Here is a 24,721-nt window from a genome sequence, read left to right on the forward strand (position 1 = left end):
AGTCCAATCGCCGCCACTTGGATCTCACAACCATCTCCTTCAATGCCTCCAAGGTTGTCAGATTTAGGAGCTGAGACATCACTAGAAACATGTAAGCGAACCTTGTGCTCACCGGCTTGATGAGATCCCGATTGCTCAGCTTCCGAAACAAAGCCAGAACACGAGGTTTTTTGGTGATAAAAGTTACCACCTCGTTGCAGCCTTTCACCAATGGTTGTACCCACGACAAGCTCCCGATGTCTTCGAAGAGAAGGTCCAAGACATGGCACACACACCGGCTGTGGAGAATGTGAGGATACTCAGCTGTCATGAGTTCTCCCATTTGCATACAGTTTGATGCATTGTCAGTGATCACCTGAACAACGTTTTCTTCACCAACTTCTTGAATCACTTTCTTCAACTCGACCCAAATCCACTCTCCCATCTTTGTCCTGCCCTCGGAATCTATAGACTTCAAGAAAACCGAACCCTGGACATTGGAGGCCATAAAGTTGATCAAGGATCGGCTACGGTTGTCAGACCAGCCATCGGTGACGATGCTAACTCCATATCTTCTCCACCCCTCATAGATTGGATCAAGTCGAGCATTAACACTATCATAAAGCTTCTTCAGCTGTGTACTCCGCAACTTCTCATATCCCATCATCTGTGCAAGAGCTCCAGGGCTGAAGTCGATAGCAGCTTGAAGCAACTTCCTCAGATTTGGCCTTCGAATGATGTTGAAAGGGATATTTTCAACGTAGAAGAACTTGGCCACGGCATCATCCAGACATTGAACCTTTGCAGACTTCATCATCTTTCGAATGTCACCATCCAATGCCGGTGCAGCACTTCGTTTAAGACTGCTGCTCCCGGAAAGTGGAACGTTGCCGCTGCTCGCCTCGCCCAGCCCTCCGGTAGCCCCACCACTTGCCCCACAGCTGGCACTGTCGCTCACCTCACCAACCTCAGTCTCGTGAGCTAAGGCAAGTCTCTCTTGGGGACTTACTGCAATCATAAAGCTCTTTGTGAGCTCCACACGATTAAAAGATGCCTGAGCCTTGTTCACCACCTCCAGTGGCACGTGTCCTATACACCCCCAAGGTGAGCGCAAACTCGTTCAGCCGCGCCGGTGTAAGTAATACTTACACTTCCATGGACTCACGCCGTGGCTTGTCTCGAATGTCGGCTTCAGTTTCAGAACATGAGCCCAGCTCCAGCATGGCTGCCTTCCTCCCCCCATCCTGGACTTACCTCAGCGCTTTCGGATCCCACGAACCCTGATTTTACATGAACTCTAATCCTAAGTAAAAGAAAGTATATTCTTTAGGGTTTTTTAAAAATATTCTTGGCAGGGACTACCCGTGCTGGTGGGGGAGGCGGGAACACCGTCCGCCCCGGGCTCATTGATTGATCATGTTTAAACGCCGTATTATACACGTGTTTTAAACGGTGTTTTTTATTAATCGTACCTGTTCAAATGCAAGTATGTTGCTACTAACTAACTTGGCGCGATGGTGAGCACTCTAATCTAGTCGTGGGATGAGATCGAAGGAAAGGTGAAGAGCAAGGTGGGACAGCTAACGGGACTGCTCCAGCATTTCACCGCTTCTTCTGAGTTGGATTCCAATATTTACTACCAGGTTTGTGTGATCGATCTGTGGTTGATTGAATGGATATTTCGGGAGAATGGGAGATTATTTCGGGTGTTTGGTTGTTTGTAGAGTTTGGTGAGCCAGCATGACACCGAGATTGAGGAGATTCTTCGTGAAACTGTGGGGCGACTCCAACTCTTTAGAGATGCAATGCAATATCGCGTCGAGGGAGATCACATCAAAGCTGCGGCCGAGGTAGAGCCTTTGTTTTCCTCTTTCTTTCTTTTCTTCCTTTTCGAGGCTTATACATGAAAGTAAGAAAAATAAAATGCAGGCTGTGCGACTCAAGGCCGAGAATGAGCTCAATGCTTATAAGAAGGTAAGAACTTCGTTCCTTCCATTTTTTTGTTTTAATTCTTTTCTTCTTCTTCTTCAATAGAAGCATTGGAGGCGACTCACAACCAAAAGATGGAGCTTGTTGAGGGGTATGATTTTCACTTTGCAACTAGGAGGAGGAATGATTACTAGGAATATGGTGCTCTAGAGCAACAGGAATATGGCTTTAAGGAGGGGATAAAAGTTTATTTCACAGCCTTATTTATTCTAGATTTTTTGGTTTACTTAAGTAAACCTGTGTGATATTGGATATACCTAGAATATGCTTGGATATTCTAGATTATTCTGCCATCTAAAGGTTGTAATTGATTTATATTAATCTTGTATTTATAAATTATATAATTTATAAACAATCCTCAACACTTCCTAGTATATATTCTAGTTTATTCTACCATCTAATAGTTGATATTCAATAAAATTAATCTTGTGTTTATAAATTCTAAATATGTTTATAATTAAAGGTTAATAATAGAAATAACACTACTATTAAGCAAACCAAGCATTGCTATATGCAACATGCAGCAAATTATTTTAAAATGATTAATTTTAATTTTTATTTTCAAAACATATTATAAGTTTTGTATAAATTTTATGGTAGATATAAAATACTAATTTAATTTAATTTTAAATTATTAATTATTTTGTTTATTTATTATTGTGAGTGCTTGGAATATGGAAAGGGAATATAAAAAATGTGCATATCAATTAACCCAAAAACCCTAGTTTATATACAAGAATGAGTGGTCCGGATTGAAACCAATCTAACGGCTACTAAAATCCCACTACATTAATATTAGTATACGGCATTGTAGCCATACACTTGGCCCTCACATCATTCCCTCCTCTCAAAATAATGGAAGACCATCAAAGTTCTCTTGTAGATGGGCTGGGATCTGAAAGAATGTCAAGGAGGAGGCATTGGCGAATCTGTAGGTGGTATTAATTGTTCTTGATCCTTTTGTATAAAGCGTTTCAACCATTGCACATACACAATCTCTAGAGGATCAGTCTACTGAACGTCATGTCGAATTTCATAAACTTGTGGTCCCACTTGTTGCAACATCCAATACGGTCCTTTTTACTAAGCAAAGAGCCCCTTAGATAAACCACGTACTGTAAAATGGGGAAAACAGACTAACACCAAGTCATCCACTTTGTACTCCGTAAGTGGACGATAATGGGAGTTGTAGCACTGTTGTTGTCCCACTTGTACATAGCCTAAGTGTTCGACAAACTTTGCTCGGATAAATGAAAGAATGCTCGTCAAATATTGATCCCATGACCTAGCATCAACAGCTCATAGCAATTGCAAAGGTAAACCCAGCTCTATTGGTAATATTGGATCATGACCATATAGGAGTTTATATGGTGAACCACCAATAGAATTCTACACCTATGTGACATATGCATACCGAAAAAACGGTAAATAACCATCCCAATCCGAATGCTAAAAGTTCACATACTTCGCGATTATCCTTTTGAATATCTGAATGAGTTGTTCCACTAGACTATCTGATTGTGAATGATAAGCACTCGTGAAAGTGTGGCGTATCCCCAACTGAGACATCAAAACATGAAATGCCTCAGCCATAAATGTGGGACCATTATCTGAAAGAATCCGCTCTTGACAAAAATACTGGAACACCACTCGATTGAGGAGGAAGTATCCAACAGCAGTTGCAGAGGCACTAGCAAGAGCACCAACTTCCACCCAACGAGTCAAGTAGTCAAAAACAATAATAACATACTCATTGCCAGCAATCGACCGTGAAAAATGTCCCATAAGATCAAACGCCACCAACTCAAACAGACGAAAAACTACAATTGACTCCAACCATCCTTCCGCGGCATGAGGGGGAGTATTACGAGCTTAGCACCAAACACAGCTACGCACATACTAGATAATATCACATCGCATCTCCGGCCAATAGAAAGACCTATGTAGCTTCTTGGTTACACAACAATGTCCCATATGCCCACCTAGAATAGGAGAATCATGGTAGGCATAGAGAATAAAGACAGAAGGAACCACTAACGGTAAATGATCATCAAGATCCGTCCCCACAAAATAAAGAAGGCCGTCCTTAAGGCGATATTGAGAATGTAAATGCCAAAAAGGCAAGTCATTAGTAAGTGATGTAGGATTCTCAAACCCATCGCGAAACCTTCGAATCCACAGCTCAACCTTTTGAGTCTCGCGAACCTCATCAAGAGAAGGTAGATCTTGCTTTGCACCTTGTGGACACTGAATATCAAGTACAACAACCGCCAATGGCACAAAATCCTTGTCTAGAAAATCCACAGATGTTAAAACAACAGGCTCATAAAAAACATGAGAAGAGAGTGGAGAAGGAAGAGGAGCTCGAGAAAAGACATCAGCATCAGCCATAAAACTCTCTAGGCAATGAACAACATCAAAAATCATATATTTGAAACTTTAAAGCCCACCAAGCAATACAATTAACAAAGTTCTTTCGCTTCAATAATGAAGTAATGGTAGCATGGTTACCTTCAAATAACGTTCGAGAACTATGTAGATATGCATGAAGTTTTTTGAAACCCCAAACTGTTGCTAAACACTCCTTCTTTACGTGGAGTAGTTCACCTTTGCTAGTTTTAATGTACGACTTATATACGCAATGGGATAGCAATGACTAAACACACTTGAACTCTCTTGCATCAACACACATCCAAAACGAATATCAAAAGCATCCACGTGCAAAATAAAAGATCGAGTGTAGTCAAGATAGAGGGATTGGAATATATCTAAAATATGCTTGGATATTCTAAGATATTCTACCATCTAATGATTGTTATTCATTTAGATTAATCTTATTATTATAATTTATAAACTTTCCTAAACACTTCCTAGTATACTCTAGTTTATTCTACCTTTTAATGGTTGATATGCAAAAAGATTAATCTTGTGTTTATAATTTATAAACATATTTTTAATTATAAATCAATTTAATTAATAAATAGAAATAATACTACTATTAAACAAACCAAGTGTTGCTACATGGAACACACTGTAAATTATTTAAATTATAAACATGTTTATAATTTATAAATACAAGATGAATTTAATTGCTAGAATATACTTAAAGGTGTTTAAGAAAGTTTATAAATTATAAACATATAAACACAATATGTGAGGGCCAAGTGTACGGCTACAATGCCATATACTAATATTAGCATAATGGGAGTTTAGTAGCCATCAGATTGGTTTCAATCTAGACCACTCACTCATGTATATAAACTAGGGTTTTTGGGCTAATTAATATATACATTTTCTGTATTTCCTTTCCATATTCCAAGCCCTCATATTGGATGAGTTGAGGGGCACCTTTGATTGTCCATGAGAAGTGCTTGGATTTGGGATTTTGGTTTAGATCGAGCTCTTGCATCGTCTAGATCTAGCTTTTTTCTTTTGTTCTTTCTTTTCAGGATTTTGGTTTAAATATAGCTTTTTGCATTGTCTAAATCTCCATTTCCTTATAGCTTTTTGTCATTTCTCTTCTTTTGCTCTTTCCTTTTCGTTCATCTTCATGGCAGATTAGCAATCTCTTCCTTTGACTCTGGAGCAGTTGTTGGTACAATTGCTTGATGCTATGCGCTTACAATTGAACAACCAAAATCAATTGATGGTGGCGTTCACGGCACGTGATACAACTCCTCTTGCTCTTGGTGCCAATCCTTGCATTTGGCCAGAGTTCTTTTGCATGAATCCTGGGGATGATGTGTATTATTGATTTGATCACTTCATAGTGATTGCCACATATCATTCTTGGCTTTTGACCTCATCTTTGGTATAGATTGGTTGTAGTGTAATCATGCTAAGTGTGACTTTGAGGCTTCTCCCCCTTATCTCATTCTTCCTTATGTTTCATCCATTCCTCTCACTTTCATACCTCTTTATCCTTTTACTTCTACCTTTGTTTCCATTACTTTTGTTCCCCCATTATTTCTTTTTATGTTTCTGTCTTGTTCTATTCTTCCCTTTTCCGATCCGTCTGATGATCTTTGTGTTGCAGTGGTTGACCGACTCATGAAGGAGTATTCTAATCTCTTTGAATTTGGCCTATCGCTTGGGGCCAAGATTGCCACACATCATTCGATTTCAACCAGGGATGCTCGTTCAATCAAGGTTCTTATTTGTCGTCAATCACCCAAGGAGATCAAGATTTTACATGCAAACATCAAGGAAATATTGGAGAAGGGTGTTATTCGAAAGTTGTATTGCGATATACCAAAGGTGACTGCTGACTTCATTGATGATGTCTTAATCCACTCGAAGGGGATGTGGGAGGAGCATGTTTGTGATATTTGTAAAATGTTGGATTGGTTACAGGACGTTGGTTTAAAGTTGAAGCGGTCAAAGTATGTATTTGGGTCCAAAGACATAACTTATTTTGGGTACCATATTTCTCGTGAGGGTTTGCAAGTTAATCCTGATAAACTTATGGCTTTTCTAAAGTTCCTTACTCCAAAATGTGTCATTGATGTGCAATGCTTCTTGGGTAAGGTGCAATATCTCAGTCGTTTTGTGGATCACCTTTTTTATTGCACTGCACCATTACGAACATTGTTAAAGTCATCAACATCGTCTTTCATTTGGTCTCCAAATTGTGAGCAGGCATTCATGGATCTCAAAGAGCTATTAACGACTCTTTTGGTTTTGGCATATCCTAACTACATTCGACTTTTTATTTTGCGCGTGGATACTTCTGATATTAATCTTGGAGGTGTGTTGATGCAAGAGAGTTCGAGTGTGCCTGATCAGCGTCATCCCATTGCGTATATAAGTTATATATTACAACCAATGGAGGTGAACTACTCCACGACAGAGAAAGAGTGTTTAGTAGCAGTTTGGGGTTTCGAGAAACTTCATATATATCTACATGGTTCTCGAACGTTACTTGAAGGTGACTATGCTGCCATTACTTCATTATTGAAGCGAAAGAACTTTGTTAGTTGTACTGCTCAGTGGGCTTTAAAACTTCAGATATATGATTTTGTAGCACATGTGATCATGGGATGAGATTTGGATATACTGTCACCTCGGGCGGCACCTCCGCTGCTGCGGTTCTTGCAAATGATTTCTCAGTGTGCTCTCTCCATGTTACCTCGTGGATCCTTGGAACTTTAGGGGATAAATGGGGATAAAATAGTCACTAAGGTCTCTCTCATCAAGCAATTGCCCCTTTTCTAATTAGCTTAAGGGGAGAGAGATAAAGTGTGTTACATGTGGTATCGGAGCAAATGGCATGAGTTCATTCCTATTGATTAGTGGCTACTTAAAAATATAATATACTTTTGAGCAAGATATATTCCTACCCCTAAATTTGAAATTGTACGTATTGGGCATTCATGCGTACATCTTTCCTCTTGGTGGAGCATCCACAAATGAAGGTATCCACCATGGGACTACAATATGAGTGGATGATTAGTTGCCTCACATGGAATAGTTAGTTTATATAATGGAAGGATTGGTAGATTTAGTGTAGAAATGGAGGTGTTGGTTCCCTTTAGCTCAGTAAAGGTTGTTAGTTAATAGTCAATGAGGACATTGATATCTTTGAAGGGGGGGTGAGTGTAACACATATGATTATGGGACGAAATTTGGATATACTGTCACTGTGGATCCTTGGAACTTTAAGGGATAAATGGGGATAAAATAGCCACTAAAGGCTCTCTTATCAAGCAATTGCACCTTTTCCAGTTGGCTTAAGGGGAGAGAAATAAAGTGCGCTACATTTTTTATGTTGTTCATCGCCCAGGGAGTTTTATGGCTGATGTTGATGCCCTTTTTCAAGCTCCTCTTCCTTCTCCACTCTCTTCTCATATTTCTGATGAGCCTACTGTTTCAGCATCTGTGGATTTTCTAAACGAAGATTCTGTGCCATTTGTGGTTGCTGTACTTGACATTCAATGTCCACAAGGTGCAGAACAAGATTTACCTTCTCTTGATGAGGTTCATGAGGCTCAAAAGATTGAGCTGTGAATTCAAAGGCTTCGAGATGGGTTTGAAAATCCTGTATCACTTGCTGATAACTTGCCTTTCCGGCATTTACATTCTTAATATCGCATTGAGGATGGCCTTCTTTATTTTGTGGGGACAGATCTTGATGATCATTTACCGCTAGTGGTGCCTTTTGTCTTTATTCTGCGGTTTCTCTATGCCTACCATGATTCTCCTATTTTAGGTGGGTATATGGGACATCGTCGTGTGACCGAGAAGTTGCACAGGTCTTTCTTTTGAGATATGACGTAATATTATCCGGTATGTGCGTAGTTGCATTTGGTGCCAAGCTCATAATACTCCCCCTCATGCTGCGGAAAGACGGTTGGAGTCAATTGTAGTTTTTCGTCCGTTTGAGTTGGTGGCGTTTGATCTTATGGGACATTTTTCATGGTCGATTGTTGGCAATGAGTATGTTATTATTGCTTTTGACTACTTGACTCGTTGGGTAAAAGTTGGTGCTCTTGCTAGTGCCTTTGCAACTGTTGTTGAATACTTCCTCCTCAATCGAGTGGTGTTCCAGCATTTTTGTCAAGAGCGGATTCTTTTGGATAATAATCCTGCATTTATGGCTAAGGCATTTCATGTTTTGACGTCTTAGTTGGGGATACACCACACTTTTATGAGTGCTTATCATCCAAAATCAGATGGTCTAGTGGAATGGCTTGTTCGAATGTTCAAAAGGATAATCATGAAGTATGTGAACTTTCAACATTCGGATTCGGATTAAGATGGTTATTTACCGTCTTTTCAGTATGCATATGTCACAGGGGTGCACAATTCTATTAGTGCTTCACCATATATACTCCTATATAGTCATGATCCAATATTATCAATAAAGCTGGGTTTACCTTCGCAATTGCCACGAGCTGTTGATGCTAAGTCGTGGGATCAGTATTTGACGAGCATTCTTCCATTTGTCTGAGCAAAGTTTACCAAACACTTAGGCCGTGTATAAGTGGGTGTAGCGCACGTGGTTTTGACCCTTTATCCTATGGTGATTTACCATAGGATAACACCACGAAGCGGAACCTAAACCCTCTTTGTGCCACGTGACAGATGCCACGTGTCACATACCACGTGTCCGTGCCACGTGTCCATAGGAACCCGAGGTTCAGGGCCTTGGGCCACTGAACGAAGGAACGGTGCCAAACTCCCAAGCGTGACGCCAAGGAGTGATGAAACCGGACCACGGAGCAACTCCCGAGCATATAGCCCAAGGAGCAAAGGGACAGGAGCCCGGAGCGACTTGGAACAGTCCTGGAGCAACCAGCATACCAATGCCAGGACCAGCACGCAAAACGGAGCCAAACGGAGTTTGGCGCTATTTCGGCATACCGGTGGCCTAACGTGAGGATATGGGTACTCCACCAACTAGCATGGAATGGAACTTGGGCTTAGACCCAAGCCGGACGCAGAACAAGGACAGGCACGCAAGCGGGAGCTAGACTATGCCTCAGGTTGGTCGGCCATGCCCGACCTACCCACTATCCCTACTATACATTTGGAACCCCCCATAGCCCCCCCCCCTTGAGGAACACACGCTTTGGGCTTTCACCCCAAGCCTCCCTTAGTATCAGGAGTTAGTCTCTGGGACAAGCTTGAAACTTACTAAATATGGAATGTCCCTAGATTGTGAATTTGGACACGGGACGAACACCATTGTGTTCAGGCCGATCTCTACATTCCGTAGATATGCCAAATGAGCAAATCTGGACACTTTCCATAAATAGCATTTGGGACCAAAATGAGACTAACACAAAGGGCATGATAGCGAGGGTGTTTGGCAGACACGGTAAGCTATCATGTAGCGATATTGAGGGACCAATCTCAATATCGCGGGGGTTCCTAACACTAGCAAGTGCAAGCCAACATCATGAGTTTCTCATCACCGTGTCAAGTCTGCTTGACTAAATGACAACTTAGGATTTCCTTCCTTAGTGCCCTTCCGGTCTAAGTGCACATGTGATGACCAGTTTCTCAACTAGCTTAGGTGGAAACTGATAACGGGTCCAGCAATACCGACCTCCTGCCATCGTGGCAGTAAGGTAAGAGTGTCCGTAAGGACTAGCCGATAGGTAACTTTCGATACCCGAAGTCACATGCGCGACACTCTCCCCCCCTTGGGAAGATCGACGTCCTCGTCGATGCATACTCGAGTCTAGAATACCGCCAAGGAAACAACTCCAGAAAAAGTTCACGGTACTCACACTATGTGAGAAATGCACCAACTTAAATGAGTTAAGGGGCAACCTCTTTGTCTAACGCGGATGCGCTACCAGCTCAGACACCTTCCGGCCGTCGCCGACAAGGAAATGACCAACGTAGTCAGCCACCCTTGCTGCTCTGGGAGTCACCCAGCTTACAAAAGTGTGATATGCCCTGCCCGCAGGAACATAGAGAGAGAAGCCAGAGGCCCCTACCCTCCTAAGCAAAGAAACCAAACCCGTCGGTAAGGTTTAGATAGACTACTGTAAACAGGCAGTTAGAGTTGTTTACACGGTCACGCCCTTTCAACGGAATAAGGAACATCGACAAAGAGGCAGGTTATGTGACCAGTCGACAGTAGCTACCCCATGACTAGAGATTTCACCATGCACATGAAGTGCCGAAGCCAATCTGCCTATACTGGCCCAAACTCAAAGATCAATATATAGGGACTATATCAAAGTCATAGACAATGATAGTTTAGAGATTTAATTATCAAGGAATAAAGCTTAGATTAGAACACAAAAGTATTCCAAGTAAGTTATCATCCGATAAACTAGTATTACAGTATAGGAACCACCAAGATCACTATCATTGGAAAACATAGGATGCACCATCCAACAAAATTCAATAGCAAGTATATCATCAAGTAAACGCAATGATAAAACTTAACTACCGAAGATAGCAGACAGTAAGCCAACAACTTACGAGAGAGAACTCAAAGAACACAAAGTATCATTGACTAACAAGCACAATGCTCGCGAATGTATCACCCAAAGGAAATAACATCCAAATCTATCAAAACTAACTCGAGCAATAATCAACAGAAGAGAATGAATGTGGGAAGACCAACAAACACTCATGCCTGCTAACTATCACAAAAGCCAATCTGAATAGATCCCAGCCAACAATACCAAGGAACTCAAGTTGCCTAAGCAAGTGTTAGCAACATCCTACTGATGTCTCAAACCCAAGAGACCAATCCAGAGCAAACCACAAAGAACATGTGGTATTGCAAAAAGCCAAAAGCCATCAAAGAGAACAACCAACTATCATGAAAGATCGTCAATTAGCCCATCAATGTAGTGATGTATAATCATCGTTGAAGAAAGAATCTACCATCCCGAAGAATAGCAAATAATTCCAAACCAGCAATAATCAAACAAAACTTGTGATAAGGACAATCAACTACCCTAGATGATAGTCAATCATCACCAATGATTGCCAGATGCAAAGCCAACTTCAACATCGAAGCTAATGAGCCAAAATGCCTTTCCCAACAACTTCTAACAAATGGAACAATGAGCATAAAACTCAAAGAACCAAAGATCGAAGAAGCCTATAGCCAAGTCTTGCTTAATAATGATCACGAGTCTCGCATGAACTAACATCAATGCTAAAGAGAAATCATGGTATAACCTACGACATCCGCTTTAACACATCCATAAGCTATACTTCATAATGCAAAGCTAATGAAGAGCAGATTTGCATCACTCAAAAGCCAAGCACAATGGAGCTATGTTCAACAAGTGATCACCAAACCAATCCTCCATGAATCCATCTATAGCAAGACGTAACTCACTTCATAACAAGCTCAAAAAGAATCATTAATGATTGCTATATTCCGAACTCAAATCCAGCAAGGACTCAACATTCTAATATCGATCACTAACTCTTCTTCTCGTAGAGTTAGCATAGTCCACGACTAAATCACTTTTCAAGGAAAAGCTAAAGCTCAACCCTCTACTAAATAATCTCGTCTAGAACACAACTAACTCAACTTGCCACTCAGTTCGTTTGAACGTCAACACAGTTGCTAACTAGCAAATGCACGAATGCCAACAACAAAAAGCTATAGCCAAATCATCAACACTATATTCATCAAGACTAATGAAACTCAATATCAATCCTTGGAAGGATATTTCATTTCACTCAGATCTCAATATCAACAATGTCAATGACAAAGCATCACTTCAATGCCATCAACACCAAAACAAAGCTAGAAGAAAGCATGAGTGAATCACCACTCGGAGCTTTCCAGCAACCAAGCTAACCAAGGTCGAAGATACTTTAATTAGTAACCGAGACCAATCCTTTAGCAAAACTCAGTTACAGATAACACTTCCTCAAGGAGTGAGTCACCACACCCAAGACTCAATGAAATCCAACACCACGAACTAAATGCAACCAAATGATATCGACAGAGATAGAGTCGACATGTCAACATGGAAAAACCATGTAAGTCTAACGACACGATCCTCCGCAACACCATCCGGTAAAGCAAACCTATCATTGCTAAATCATCATCGAGTGAAGCAAGTGTCAACAGTCTTTTGACAAAGTCTACAAGCAATCATTAGTCGCAAAGCAACTAACAATCACTCTTTCAACTTGTCTTTACAAGACCCAAACACTAAACTCACATCATCGAGTCATACACTTGTCCAACATGAACGTGATACCTTCGGTATGAGATAAAAGTTCATTGACAAGCACAAACTAAATGACCACTCGAATCCAACTCAACCGTAATGAGCTCACTAAAACATTTAGCCACTAGCTCTGAGCATGCCTTGAAGAGGCTAGCTATGCATGATCAACACTCAGTCGAAACTAAAGTGAAGACCATGAGATGAACTCACATCGGCACACAACCTCCTCATAGACAAAGCTATAGTACGGGTACCAACATCTCAACCTCAAACAACTAAGTTGGACATCACTATCCTCAGCCAAGGTGCAGGGCTACCAAGACTAAGTCAAGATCAGTGAGAGCTCACTACTCTCATAGAGTCTTAGCGAAATGCAAGGTGCAACCTACCACCGAGCATAATGCTACAAAAGAAAGGCATAAGAGTCACCTTTCTTAGAAAAGTGCAGCGGCCACTTTTCTACACCAACTCCAGACTCTATCCAACTCAATTGCCTTAGCCCCAAAAGTCAGCATCCCTTTTAGGTTGCATCATACAAACTACCTACCAAGGTCTAAGCTAACCGAAGTCAACTCCAACCCCTTCACTAGTTTGTACTGGCCTACGAAAACGGAATGGTTTTCGGACAAAATGATCAATAGATCAGCCATTGGAAAAGTCTAAGAAAATTTGTGGAAAATTTCCCATCCTAGATAAAGTATGACTCTCAATCCAGGATTGCAAACTTTCAAGACTTCACCAACTTCCTCCTACCAACAACTTCACATAGGCTCACCTCAACACAAATTCTCATGATCGAACAACATGCTTAAGCATCGAACATCTTTGCCCATATAACCGACATCCAACACCGACATCCGCAAAGTGCAAAATGAACATCCAAGGCTTGATCACGAAGACCACATCTTCGGATATCCATATTGCACTAACACTCTTCTTCAATCACCTTCAAGATCAAATGTGAAGCCAAAACACTAACAAGAAAAATGACATGGAAAAATCAAGGTCCAAGGAAAATTCCTCATCACTTGAAATAACAATGCCACTTCCACTAACACAAGTGCTAGTGACGTCAATGCCCCAATTCCACATCTTCTCCATCCAACAATCTACTCCAAGTGCTAACGGATCAACCAACAAGCTATAGCAAATGAATGCTACAACCCTTTTTCCAAACACTAATGGGCAAACCCTCAAGGAAACAAGGTACCAACATAAGCTTAGCATAATGGACCACCATTGAGAATCCAGTCAAGGCTACTACAATGCTACTTCGTGCAAGTAGACTAGCTTCTCCATCAACCACTTTGGGGTTGATCATCATTTACCCAAGCAACTTCGTAAACACATTGCTCATTATCACATGGATATGATATAAATCACAATGACTTGATCATCAATTGAGTAACGCAATGAGCAAAGCTTATGTCATTACTTCAAACGTTCATGTGAATATCAAATGCCAACTCGATTCGACAAAATGCAACATAAATGCCACACTCCACCAATAGAGGTTTACGACACCCAACACCACTAACTTTTGTTCACAACACGGACAAGCTCATGCCACTCTCTTTCCGACCAAACTCAACACTAATCCAACACCAAGCTACTCAAGGAGCAATAGCAAGGTTCCCCGGAAAAGAATTGAGCATTGCAACCCAAGTCTTCCAATAGCGAGCCTAGACAAAATGGTTTAGTGTTTCACCACTATCCATCCCATAACTCACCACTTGTAAGACCACCATCTCCAACATGCATCAAGGTAGGGACTCTTGATTGCATAATGTGAACACAAGCAATGAGTTAACACCTCGTTGCAAATCATCTCTCCAAGAAGAGAAAATGATTTACGTATTTGATCCTCCGTCCTCGATGACTCTCTTTTCGGTCTCATCTTTGACCAAACCTCAAACTTGCTTTCGCACTGCCTTCAGTTCAATCAAAGAAAAGTTTATAAGAGAGCACGGCCATGACTATTTGAACCAATAGACTAATCCCTTATAGTCTTGATTGATCCACTTATAATCATGCCTAGGAAGGATCCACTAGTGCCGTGCTAAACAGCTACGGACCAGCCTATTTGCCACTCATAGCAAACTCAGGGAAAGTTTACTTTCACCCACGGTACATGGAACAACTCATGGAACCACCGATAGGCTAACATTAATCCTGCCAACTCAAAGTGTAACCTCGAGTTGCTAATGTGCCTCACTCACGAGCTCAAGCTTAAACTCGTGCTACTGGAACAACTCAATCCTTCCTATGAGCCCAAGAGCAAGCTCATATAATACGGTACAAAACGGTAACCAAAACCATACCCAAGGAACGATTGCGAAGTCATTGCACCCAAACGTGTACCCACTCGGATCATCGTTTTCATCTCTGCGTATGCAACAAGACTAGTTGCCCAATCTCATTGAATAGTACTCGCTGAGACTCATTCTCTGATACCAAATGTAGCGCACGTGGTTTTGACCCTTTATCCTATGGTGATTTACCATAGGATAACACCACGAAGCGGAACCTAAACCCTCTTTGTGCCACGTGACAGATGCCACGTGTCACATACCACGTGTCCGTGCCACGTGTCCATAGGAACCCGAGGTTCAGGGCCTTGGGCCACTGAACGAAGGAACGGTGCCAAACTCCCAAGCGTGACGCCAAGGAGTGATGAAACCGGACCACGGAGCAACTCCCGAGCATATAGCCCAAGGAGCAAAGGGACAGGAGCCCGGAGCGACTTGGAACAGTCCTGGAGCAACCAGCATACCAATGCCAGGACCAGCACGCAAAACGGAGCCAAACGGAGTTTGGCGCTATTTCGGCATACCGGTGGCCTAACGTGAGGATATGGGTACTCCACCAACTAGCATGGAATGGAACTTGGGCTTAGACCCAAGCCGGACGCAGAACAAGGACAGGCACGCAAGCGGGAGCTAGACTATGCCTCAGGTTGGTCGGCCATGCCCGACCTACCCACTATCCCTACTATACATTTGGAACCCCCCATAGCCCCCCCCCCTTGAGGAACACACGCTTTGGGCTTTCACCCCAAGCCTCCCTTAGTATCAGGAGTTAGTCTCTGGGACAAGCTTGAAACTTACTAAATATGGAATGTCCCTAGATTGTGAATTTGGACACGGGACGAACACCATTGTGTTCAGGCCGATCTCTACATTCCGTAGATATGCCAAATGAGCAAATCTGGACACTTTCCATAAATAGCATTTGGGACCAAAATGAGACTAACACAAAGGGCATGATAGCGAGGGTGTTTGGCAGACACGGTAAGCTATCATGTAGCGATATTGAGGGACCAATCTCAATATCGCGGGGGTTCCTAACACTAGCAAGTGCAAGCCAACATCATGAGTTTCTCATCACCGTGTCAAGTCTGCTTGACTAAATGACAACTTAGGATTTCCTTCCTTAGTGCCCTTCCGGTCTAAGTGCACATGTGATGACCAGTTTCTCAACTAGCTTAGGTGGAAACTGATAACGGGTCCAGCAATACCGACCTCCTGCCATCGTGGCAGTAAGGTAAGAGTGTCCGTAAGGACTAGCCGATAGGTAACTTTCGATACCCGAAGTCACATGCGCGACAGTGGGACAACAATAGCACTACAACTCCCATCATTATCCACCTGTAAAGTACAAAATGGATGACTTAGTATTAGTTCGTTTTCCCATGTGGTTTATCTAAGGGGCTCTTGAGCTCCAAACAACACTAGAAACAATTAGCCATCTTTTAGATGTGTGTAAGATTCTTTTATTGCTCTCATTTTGCTAAATGCTTGCTTTCAGGAGCTTGAAGAAGCAAAGCGTTTGCACGAAAAAGAGGTAAGGTTGCTAAGTGCGAACGACAACTTCATGCTGGTCTTTGTTTGATTTTCACCAGCCAGATTGAAAAGGAACGGATTGAAAGAAAGAGCGAGATAGGCTCTTTTGCAAAAGCACTAGGCTGAACTTCAGGCCCGGGTTGAACGTCAAGAGGAAGAGCAAATGAAGCAAGAGGCTTCACACAAAGACCTGATGGATGTGAGAGCTTAATCACATGTTTTGGTCAATATTATGTTCGGTTTGATTATTTTCTCAGCAACTTCGAGCTTATTACAAAGATGAGATCAGTCGGCTGAAGGTAAGCTAGTCAGTTGATTCGATTTGTAAACTTTTATACTTTTGCAGGTAGAGAACAAAGAGAAGGTGTCTACACTTCAACAAAAATATGATGCATTGCAATACGACTTGACTACCAACGTAAGATTTTAATGATCTGGTCCAGTTTCACCTATCAATGGTTCTTTTCTTTTCTTTTTTTTCAGAAACTAGCCATTCAGAACAGGCTGACTGTTGTTTACAAGGAAAGGGAAGCTCTAGCAAAAGAGACGGCCATGCTGAAAGGAAGCCTCAGAGAGGCCAATTCCTTGATTGAGAACGCTCATGCGGAGCATCTCCAGGTGGTTTGCTTATTCTCTTGCTTTGGTTTCCTACTTTATCGTTCTTACGCTCTTGTATGATCTTGCCACGTAAAGGATTGCAGACGAGGTCTAGTTTGGAAGACGACATCCAAGTCCTGAAGGAAGACAACAGGCATTTGGTGCTACTCGTTTTGACTTCCTAATTATTTACATTTACAATTGCTTCATGTTGATCACCATATCAGGAGGAGCAATTGAAAGGTGCCCTCGCAGATATGTACAAGTTGTCCGAGCATGCAGAGTAAACTCCTGGCTCTGTTTGTCCGGTATAATTTTTTTCTTTCTTCCGAGTGGCCTTCCACAGTGTTGAGAAGAATGCATCTGCGACAAGCTTGGCTGAACTGGTAGTACTTCGTTTTTCTAATTTTCGATAAATCTTGTTTTGTTTTGGCACGATCCAAAGATTAAAGTACGAGTTAGATAAGATGACTAGCAGCAGTAAGAAGAAAGAGGACATTATCAGTAATGATAACTGCAAGGTTGGGGATTGCATGGGTTTTATGTTGAAGAAAAATTTTAACTAACGTTGATTTTTTCAGATTGAACAACTGCATTCATCCTTAACAAAGACCCAGAGAGAGCTGGACGTTGCATTGGCAGAGGTTTGCTGAAAGTGTTTAAGTTGTTATGGACTTTGTCTCAACAGCTCGAGAAAGAACGATATAACATAGCAGTTAAGGACGACGAGATTCAAGAGCTAGATTCTATGAAGAGAGGAATTGGTGAAGAAGCGTCCCAGCTGCGTTCAAGCCTTTCAGAAGTATAATCAAAAGTCCAAACTTTCTTATTTGCTTCCTGTGTTTTAGAAAGAAGACTATATTCAACGGCTGGAGGTCAAGCTTAAAATTCGCATGGCCGAACATGAGTTAAAACTGAAAAACATGGAGGAAGACTTTTCGCGAACGGTAGTACTTTTCTTCTTTCTTGTTTATTTATATTACTGCTCCTTCTTGTGTTCTACAGAGAGAACTTCAGCGAGAGAAGCACCGGAAAGAAGTCAAGGGATTGCAGTCTAAGCTGAAGGAGCAACAACTGAAACACCTGACTCATTTAAATATTTATCAGAAAAGGGTAAGCAAATGAAACATATGTTTTGATATCAATTGTAGTGTCGTATGTGAAAGGTTGATCACCTCGAGACTGAAATTGAGACGCTGAAAGTACATGGTGAGCATGAGCTTAAGTCTCTAAAATCCCAAGTAACAGATCATGAAGACAATTTTAAACTGGTACACTGAAACTGGTCGACGATTAGAGCTTTATGTTCTGATGTGAAGGTGTGCTTGAATTTCGAACGAAAACTTCAAGAGTCTCAACGAAAGGGTACACAGCTGGAAGAGTCACTGGAGTTGCTGGCTCAAGAGGTAAGAAGATTGTCTCGTGTTTATTTGATCTGAATCAGCTGGTAGTTTTCAGCTTCGTTCGAGAGAGAGGCAAAAGGTTGCTGACATCGAATCATTAAACCGAGAACTTGAGGATGCGAAACTTGCGGAGAAGAATGCTGAAGCGGCAGCTTTGCAAAGCTATTTGGCCAAGCTTGAACAGTAAACGAAAGACAAGGACGCGTTCATAATCGTAGTTGTGATCACTGTAGGAAGGAGAAGGAATTCCATCAGAACGTGGAAGACGAACATGAAAGAGCTGAATGCGCGATTCAAAAGTTGAACGAGATGCATGCTATCGCTATAGAAGTTGCTCTCCATAACCACCAGGTTGGTCCTGTGTTTTTTCTTCTTTGCTTGTTTAGTAATTGTGCAAATTCTGCAGATGGAGCGTGACGCTCTTAAAAACGCGTTTGAGGAAACTAAGGTAAATCATTTTCAATTTATACTCGAGAAACACTTAATCTGCATGACAGGCACAAGAAATTCGAGTGGCAGCTGAGAAATATCAGAAACAAATAGAGAAGACTGAGGCTGAGTTTGAAGAGGAGCGCAGAAGGTTCAGGCGTGAACAGGATGAAACACGAGTTTTAGTTGTTCAGCAACAAAATGCTTTAGTAATGGCTCATCAGCACGCTCTTGAGGTATTTCCTGTTGCTTTTCAGAATTTCCTTGTATGTAACGCATTGGAAAAACACAGGCTCAAATGAAAAAGGCAGAGGTTGAGGTGACTCAACTCAAAGAAACTCATGCGAGGGAGATGGCTATTGCTGTGTCTCGGTCCACTGAAAAGGTAGTCTTGGAATCTCTGACCTTGCATGAAGACCACAAGAAGCGGCTAGAACGTCTTTCTGAAGTCCATAGATCAGAGACGCAAAAACTGAACGAGATCCACGCAAAGGAAACAGAGAAGGTTGGCTTGCTCTTATTTATATTGTCTTCTTTCTAACTCCTCCAGGCAGACTAAATCCCATAACTCTCACTTGATGCACCATATCACCGAGCTGGAAAACATGATCACTCTTAAGGTTCGCCTCATCACCATCAGTTGAAAGGGCATTTAGTCTCTCACTTTTGATTCTTACAGGAGAAAAAACTGAAAGATTTAAGCGATAACAGCCGTGAGATTGAAATAAAGAGCGAATCTGCTTTGAAGGAGTTGAGGCTCAGCCATGAGAAAGCGTAAGCTTTAATATAGTCAAGCCGCACGTATTCCTTTCTTTGTACTGCCAGCTTCAACTTTCAGCGGTGCAAGTTTTCCAAGGACAAAAAAGCTATGGCAAAGCAACTGGAAAAGAAATACCGGACCGAGCTAGACGCCTGCAACACGTTTCATGCACAGCAATACCAAAATCTCCAACAAGATCTCAACCGTAGCAAGGTAGCTTGTTTCCCTTTTACATTCTTCTGTATCAATCTTGGAATCGCCAGCTTGTGATGAGGCAAAAGCAAGCAGAAATGACAGAGCTACAGCAACAGTTTGTGAAGCTGAAGGTAACGTCTCTTTGTGTCCTGTTGACAAGATTTTTACTTTGCCTTTTCCAGAGCCGATTTGATAACCAAGAGTCAAAACCAGAAGATGTGGAGAGAATTACATACTTGGAGCAGCTGTACGTGAAGCTTCAAGAGTCGTGCGAAGCTAAAGATCTGGCGTACCAAAGACTTCACGGTACGTTTTTTTCTTTGTCACTTCTTTAGACGCATTGGCTGATCGCTTACGCGCAGGTGAGTCGAAACAAATCAAGATGGAAATGCTAAACCGAGAAGAAAACTACAACAAAATCTCCAGGAGCTCCCCAGTGGTCCAGCCGGTAAACTTACCTTACGTTTAGACTCCTCGCTTTTGGTTCGATTCTTTTGTCCCTCTATGTTATGCTAGACATCGATTGAATTGAAGCCAAGGAGCCCATCGCGATCGGCACAAGGCTCACGCTCAGCATCTCGTCAAGGCAACTGTGTAGAAATCTAGATCATTCTAAGGCCACCCGGTATAATTAAAGCCAGACGTCAGCATTGTTTTCTTCCCATGATCGATGTCAACTTGTAAAAGTTCGCATATTCTTTGATAAGCATGGTGAAACCGCCCCAAACTCTGCTGACCGCTGTTGACTCGCATAATTAAAGAAGACGAGCGACTAGCGAGTTAACCGGCGTAACATTGCCATTTACGCTAGGAGTTAATCCAAGTGAATTTGCTAGCGTGCATCAGAATGCTTCGATGTAGAAGCTTTCTTGCCTTTCGGGCTTGTATAAAATCGCATTGTGGCTGGACCTAAATCTCCGAAGATTGGGAGGAGCAGTGGGCGACGCTAGGCATCGCTCATTCCGAGTGTGGTGGGAACTTGTGAAGGATTGGTGCTTACTGAATTTGGTGCTGGCGGTTGGCGACCCTAGCGTCGCTCTTGTGGAGGCTGTGGAGCGATACAAAGTCAGCTCGGCTAAGATGACAACAATGAATGTGGATATCGCTGAATTTGCTGGTGGTATGTATGTGCCTCATAAGAATTAAATGGCTTAACGTTTGGTGTGCAGAAGAACAATCCAAGAAACTAACAAACATAATGAGTAGCTTGCAATCCACACTTTCCAGAATGGAGGGAGCCAAGCAAGATCTAGATTTCGATGGTATCTCGTCTCTCGAGCTCTTGATCTCTTCTTACAAGTGTATACTTAGCTTTGAAGTGCCTCATTTTGTGCAGAACCATTTGAAGCGCTCCTTGGTAATCCGGGTGACCCCGGCTGCGAGGATAAAGTAAAGAACATGATAGAAAATGGCTGGGATATCCACAATCTCGTTGATGACCATGGTGCCACCACTGCACTCCATTTGGCAAGCAGGAGAGGGAATCTCAGACTGGTCAAGGCTTTACTTCCCAGAAGCATCAGAGACATCCTCAAAAAGGATGGGCTTGGCAACACTGCACTTCATGCAGCTGTTATTAGCAACGTTGCGGGGGTTGTTGGGGTATTGCTTGAACAAATCAAGAAGAAGAAGCTAAAAGCTGTGGGCTTGTGCAATAACAAAGGAGAAACACCCTTGCACATAGCAGCTACATTCGTGGATGGAACAAATGTTGCCCGTTTGCTAACTTTACTTCCGACGAGCATTGATGACATCGTGAGGCCTGATAACAATGGGAATACACCACTTCATGTAGCTGCCTTTTGGTGCTACGATGGCACGTTCAACTATATGATTAAACGGCTAGGAGCCAACTTTGACGCCGATCAGTATGTCAACAACGATGGCAACACGCCTCTTCACGTGGCTATGACAGAAGGATGTGGCAATATGTGTCTTTTGTTGATAAAACTGGGTGCTAATCTTCACAAACTCAACAAAGCTGGCTTTTCACCACTGATGCTGTTGACAAAGGTGCGTCAGCCTCTCCAGGTGAGAATCATGAGGAAAGTCCTCAAGAGAATACTGTCAACCGACCCAGCAGGTATTTCTGAAGAGCTTATGCAATTGCTGACAGTTCCCGAGGTTGGGCATCTTTTAGTCTTGCATGGCTGCCTTTGTATTGGGAAACTGGACCTGGTGAAGCCTCTATTTAGGCACTTTGACGTCGAGCATAATCGTCTTGCCCAGCTACTGGTTGAGAAGGACAGCAGGTTTACAGGGGAGACCTCTTTGCATGTAGCAGCTTATGGACAGGATGTTGCGGTTCTGAACATGGTGGTGGAGAAACTGCAGGAAGGTGAGGACCCTTGGGACGTAGACTGCACTAACAACATGGGGCAGACACCTTTGCACATTGCATTTGCAGGAGGCAACACTAAAATGGTTGAGCGTTTGCTCGAGCTTAAAGCTGATATAAGCAAGACTGACAACATGGGCACTGGCATGTTGCACTTTGCTTGTAGAGGTAAAGGTAGGAAGGTTGAGGTTCTTGAGCTCTTGGAGGAGAAGCTAGGGGAGAAGCTGGAAATCAGCAAGGCAACAAAGACTGGCTTGACCCCGCTGCATTATGCAGCTTGGAATGATAAAGAGGAAGCAGGGAAATGGTTGATAGACAGGAATGCTGATTTGACTGCTGAGGATTCCATTGAAGGACTTATGCCATGGCATTGGGCTGTCATTGGAGGATCTGAAAAGTATACTTGGCTTGTCGACTCTCACTTGGAAAGAAGCGTAAGATTGTTTAATGGGAATGTGGACTTTGAAAGGTGGCAACGGGTGTTTCATTTAATTGAAGCCCATCGCTCACATGAGCCGGATTTGGTGTGTTGGAAAGTATTAAACCGTATTCAGGCGCAGCACAGGAAACTTGAGCCTGGATTATTGGCTTGCATTGCCGCTTTGGGAGATAGTGACACAAATGAAAAGCTTGCATCACTTCTCATTAAATTCTCATCGGACGAGCAGGCGAAGGATTACATTTTAAAAATAGTCAAGGAATCACGAATATTGGAATGGGCCGCATTCTATGCCAAGAACACAACAAGGGGAAGAACACGAGCGAGCGATGTAGAGCCAATGTTCAGGGCCTTGCAGATCTTAAGCCAACTAGATCGTCGTGGCAAAGAGCAACTAAATAGATATGCTTCTAGCAGCCAGTTTTTGGTGGATGCTTTCAAGATTGGTTTCCTTAGTGAAGATGTGTGGAAATCCGGGCTTGCCACGAGCCTAGCTACAGCAAGCAGTCGATGGGGGCTTGGCGATCTGATCAAGTCAGTCCTGCTGCCAAGTGCTCGTTGGTCTGACCAGGAATCAAACGAGAATCTAAACAAGGTCCACAGAAGTAGTCATTTGGTCCACATGAGCATCTCTAACTTGGTGGAGGACATCCCTCTGGCTTACTGGTTTACAAGGATGAAAGAGAAAAGCACAGCAGAAAGTACTGACAGTGGAAGATCGAACCAAGAGGAGAACAAGAGCAAAGCTCTTGTAAAGAAAGTTGAAGATCTTTTAGAAAGCAGGAAGATTGGAGGGATGCTGGAGTACCCAAATGACAAGGGGGTTCACACAGGCAGGACTGCCTTGCATTGGTCCACCATCTTTGAGGAGACCTCTACCACCCTCTCTATCCTTCATACAAGGAATTGTAGAGTTGACATATTTGACAACTTTGGAAAGGCACCATATTGGTATGCACCAAAATCCTGGAAAAACAGCTTCCTTCTCAACAGCCTGAAGTGGGAACAGTACCTGGACAACTTGCACAAGGACCGGGAACTGTTTGTAGATGCCCTCAATGCCATATTGGTGGGGGCAGCTCTGATTGCAGGTGTGACATACGCTGGATCCTTGAGCCCACCTCTGCAATACTCCCTGAAGCTCATGAAGCACGGCCAGCAGGAGGATGACCTCAAGTATGTGGCCATCAACTATCCAGGAGTGAAAGCATTCTGGATCTTCAACAGCCTCTCCTTCTTCTTTGCGATGGCAAGCGCACTGGCTGGAGTTGCAGGCATCCTCCCACTGCCCCAGGTGTTTGACTTGGGTGTGATTGACAGGCTGAGGTGGACACTGCTCCTCGCGGCAAGCCTGCTGGTTGGCTCGATTTGCTTTGTTCTTGTGGCGTTTGCATGTGCAGGCTTTTCAGTCTTGCCACCTTTGGTCCACTACAACTTTGTTATGATAGCCACATCGGTGCCAGGGGAATTGCTGTGCATGCTGATGACTTTTCTGTTTATCAAGGCGCTCTCCCCGCTTCTGTCCTGGACCTACACATGGTATACTGATGCCCGTGGTCTGAAAGCCCCGAAACAGCAGGTTAGAGTGGAGGAAACTGCCGTGGATGTTGACATTGAGGACCAGAATGACGGCAAGATCTTGACGTGGGTGCTAGAGCCAAGTAAACAACCGGTTTACTCTGGTGTGAGCTACCGGAAGATTCGTACTCTGTGGATGGATGGTTTGGAGTTGTCCAAGAAGTACCTAAGACATTCGCTTGATCTTAATAGTTGGGAAGCAATTAAAGAGTACCTAAGTTGTCTTGTCAATTTGTTCGCTCTTGCGCCTTCATCCTTCTCTGTTGCTTTTGACCACATTTGATCTCAAGAGTACCTGATTTGCTTCGTCAACTGTTTGATCACAGCTCTTGATTAAACCTGAGCTCGTGGATTCTGTCACAAGAGGCAATGTGTTATTGACAATAACAAACAACTTACCGTCGCTGGATGTGATCCCATGCTTTGAGAATACATAAAGGTAGTCCTCGTCTCTCGAGCTCAAGTGTAACTGCTCTGGCTTGGGCTTCATCAGTTCCAAGTAGCACCA

General features: G+C 42.7%; 3 protein-coding genes across 3 annotated transcripts in view; all 3 read left to right on the forward strand.

The window, feature by feature from the left end:
* Positions 1–17,262, forward strand: part of LOC112340858 (golgin subfamily A member 5-like) — a 31,416-nt gene extending 14,154 nt beyond the window's left edge. Inside the window, exons 10-11 of the mRNA XM_024659998.1 lie at positions 16,958–17,092; positions 17,168–17,262. Coding sequence (XP_024515766.1) covers positions 16,958–17,092; positions 17,168–17,212 — 180 coding nt within the window. The 3' untranslated portion in view covers positions 17,213–17,262. The remainder of the gene's footprint in view (positions 1–16,957; positions 17,093–17,167) is intronic.
* Positions 17,263–17,964: 702 nt separating this feature from the next.
* LOC112341229 (CAP-Gly domain-containing linker protein 1-like) lies at positions 17,965–19,681 on the forward strand. Its single transcript, XM_024661067.1, has 10 exons — positions 17,965–18,018; positions 18,077–18,184; positions 18,391–18,477; positions 18,530–18,657; positions 18,708–18,825; positions 18,881–18,922; positions 18,972–19,139; positions 19,196–19,408; positions 19,458–19,523; positions 19,583–19,681. The coding sequence occupies exons 1-10, from the start codon at positions 17,965–17,967 to the stop codon at positions 19,679–19,681; spliced, it is 1,083 nt and encodes a 360-aa protein (XP_024516835.1).
* Positions 19,682–20,240: 559 nt separating this feature from the next.
* Positions 20,241–23,202, forward strand: LOC112341233 (ankyrin-1-like). The gene is made up of 5 exons (XM_024661075.1): positions 20,241–20,306; positions 20,846–20,978; positions 21,028–21,120; positions 21,195–22,977; positions 23,097–23,202. The coding sequence occupies exons 1-5, from the start codon at positions 20,241–20,243 to the stop codon at positions 23,200–23,202; spliced, it is 2,181 nt and encodes a 726-aa protein (XP_024516843.1).
* The last annotated feature ends 1,519 nt before the right edge of the window (positions 23,203–24,721 follow it).

Source organism: Selaginella moellendorffii, unplaced genomic scaffold, assembly GCF_000143415.4.
Source record: "Selaginella moellendorffii unplaced genomic scaffold, v1.0 SELMOscaffold_2, whole genome shotgun sequence".
Lineage (NCBI taxonomy): Eukaryota > Viridiplantae > Streptophyta > Lycopodiopsida > Selaginellales > Selaginellaceae > Selaginella > Selaginella moellendorffii.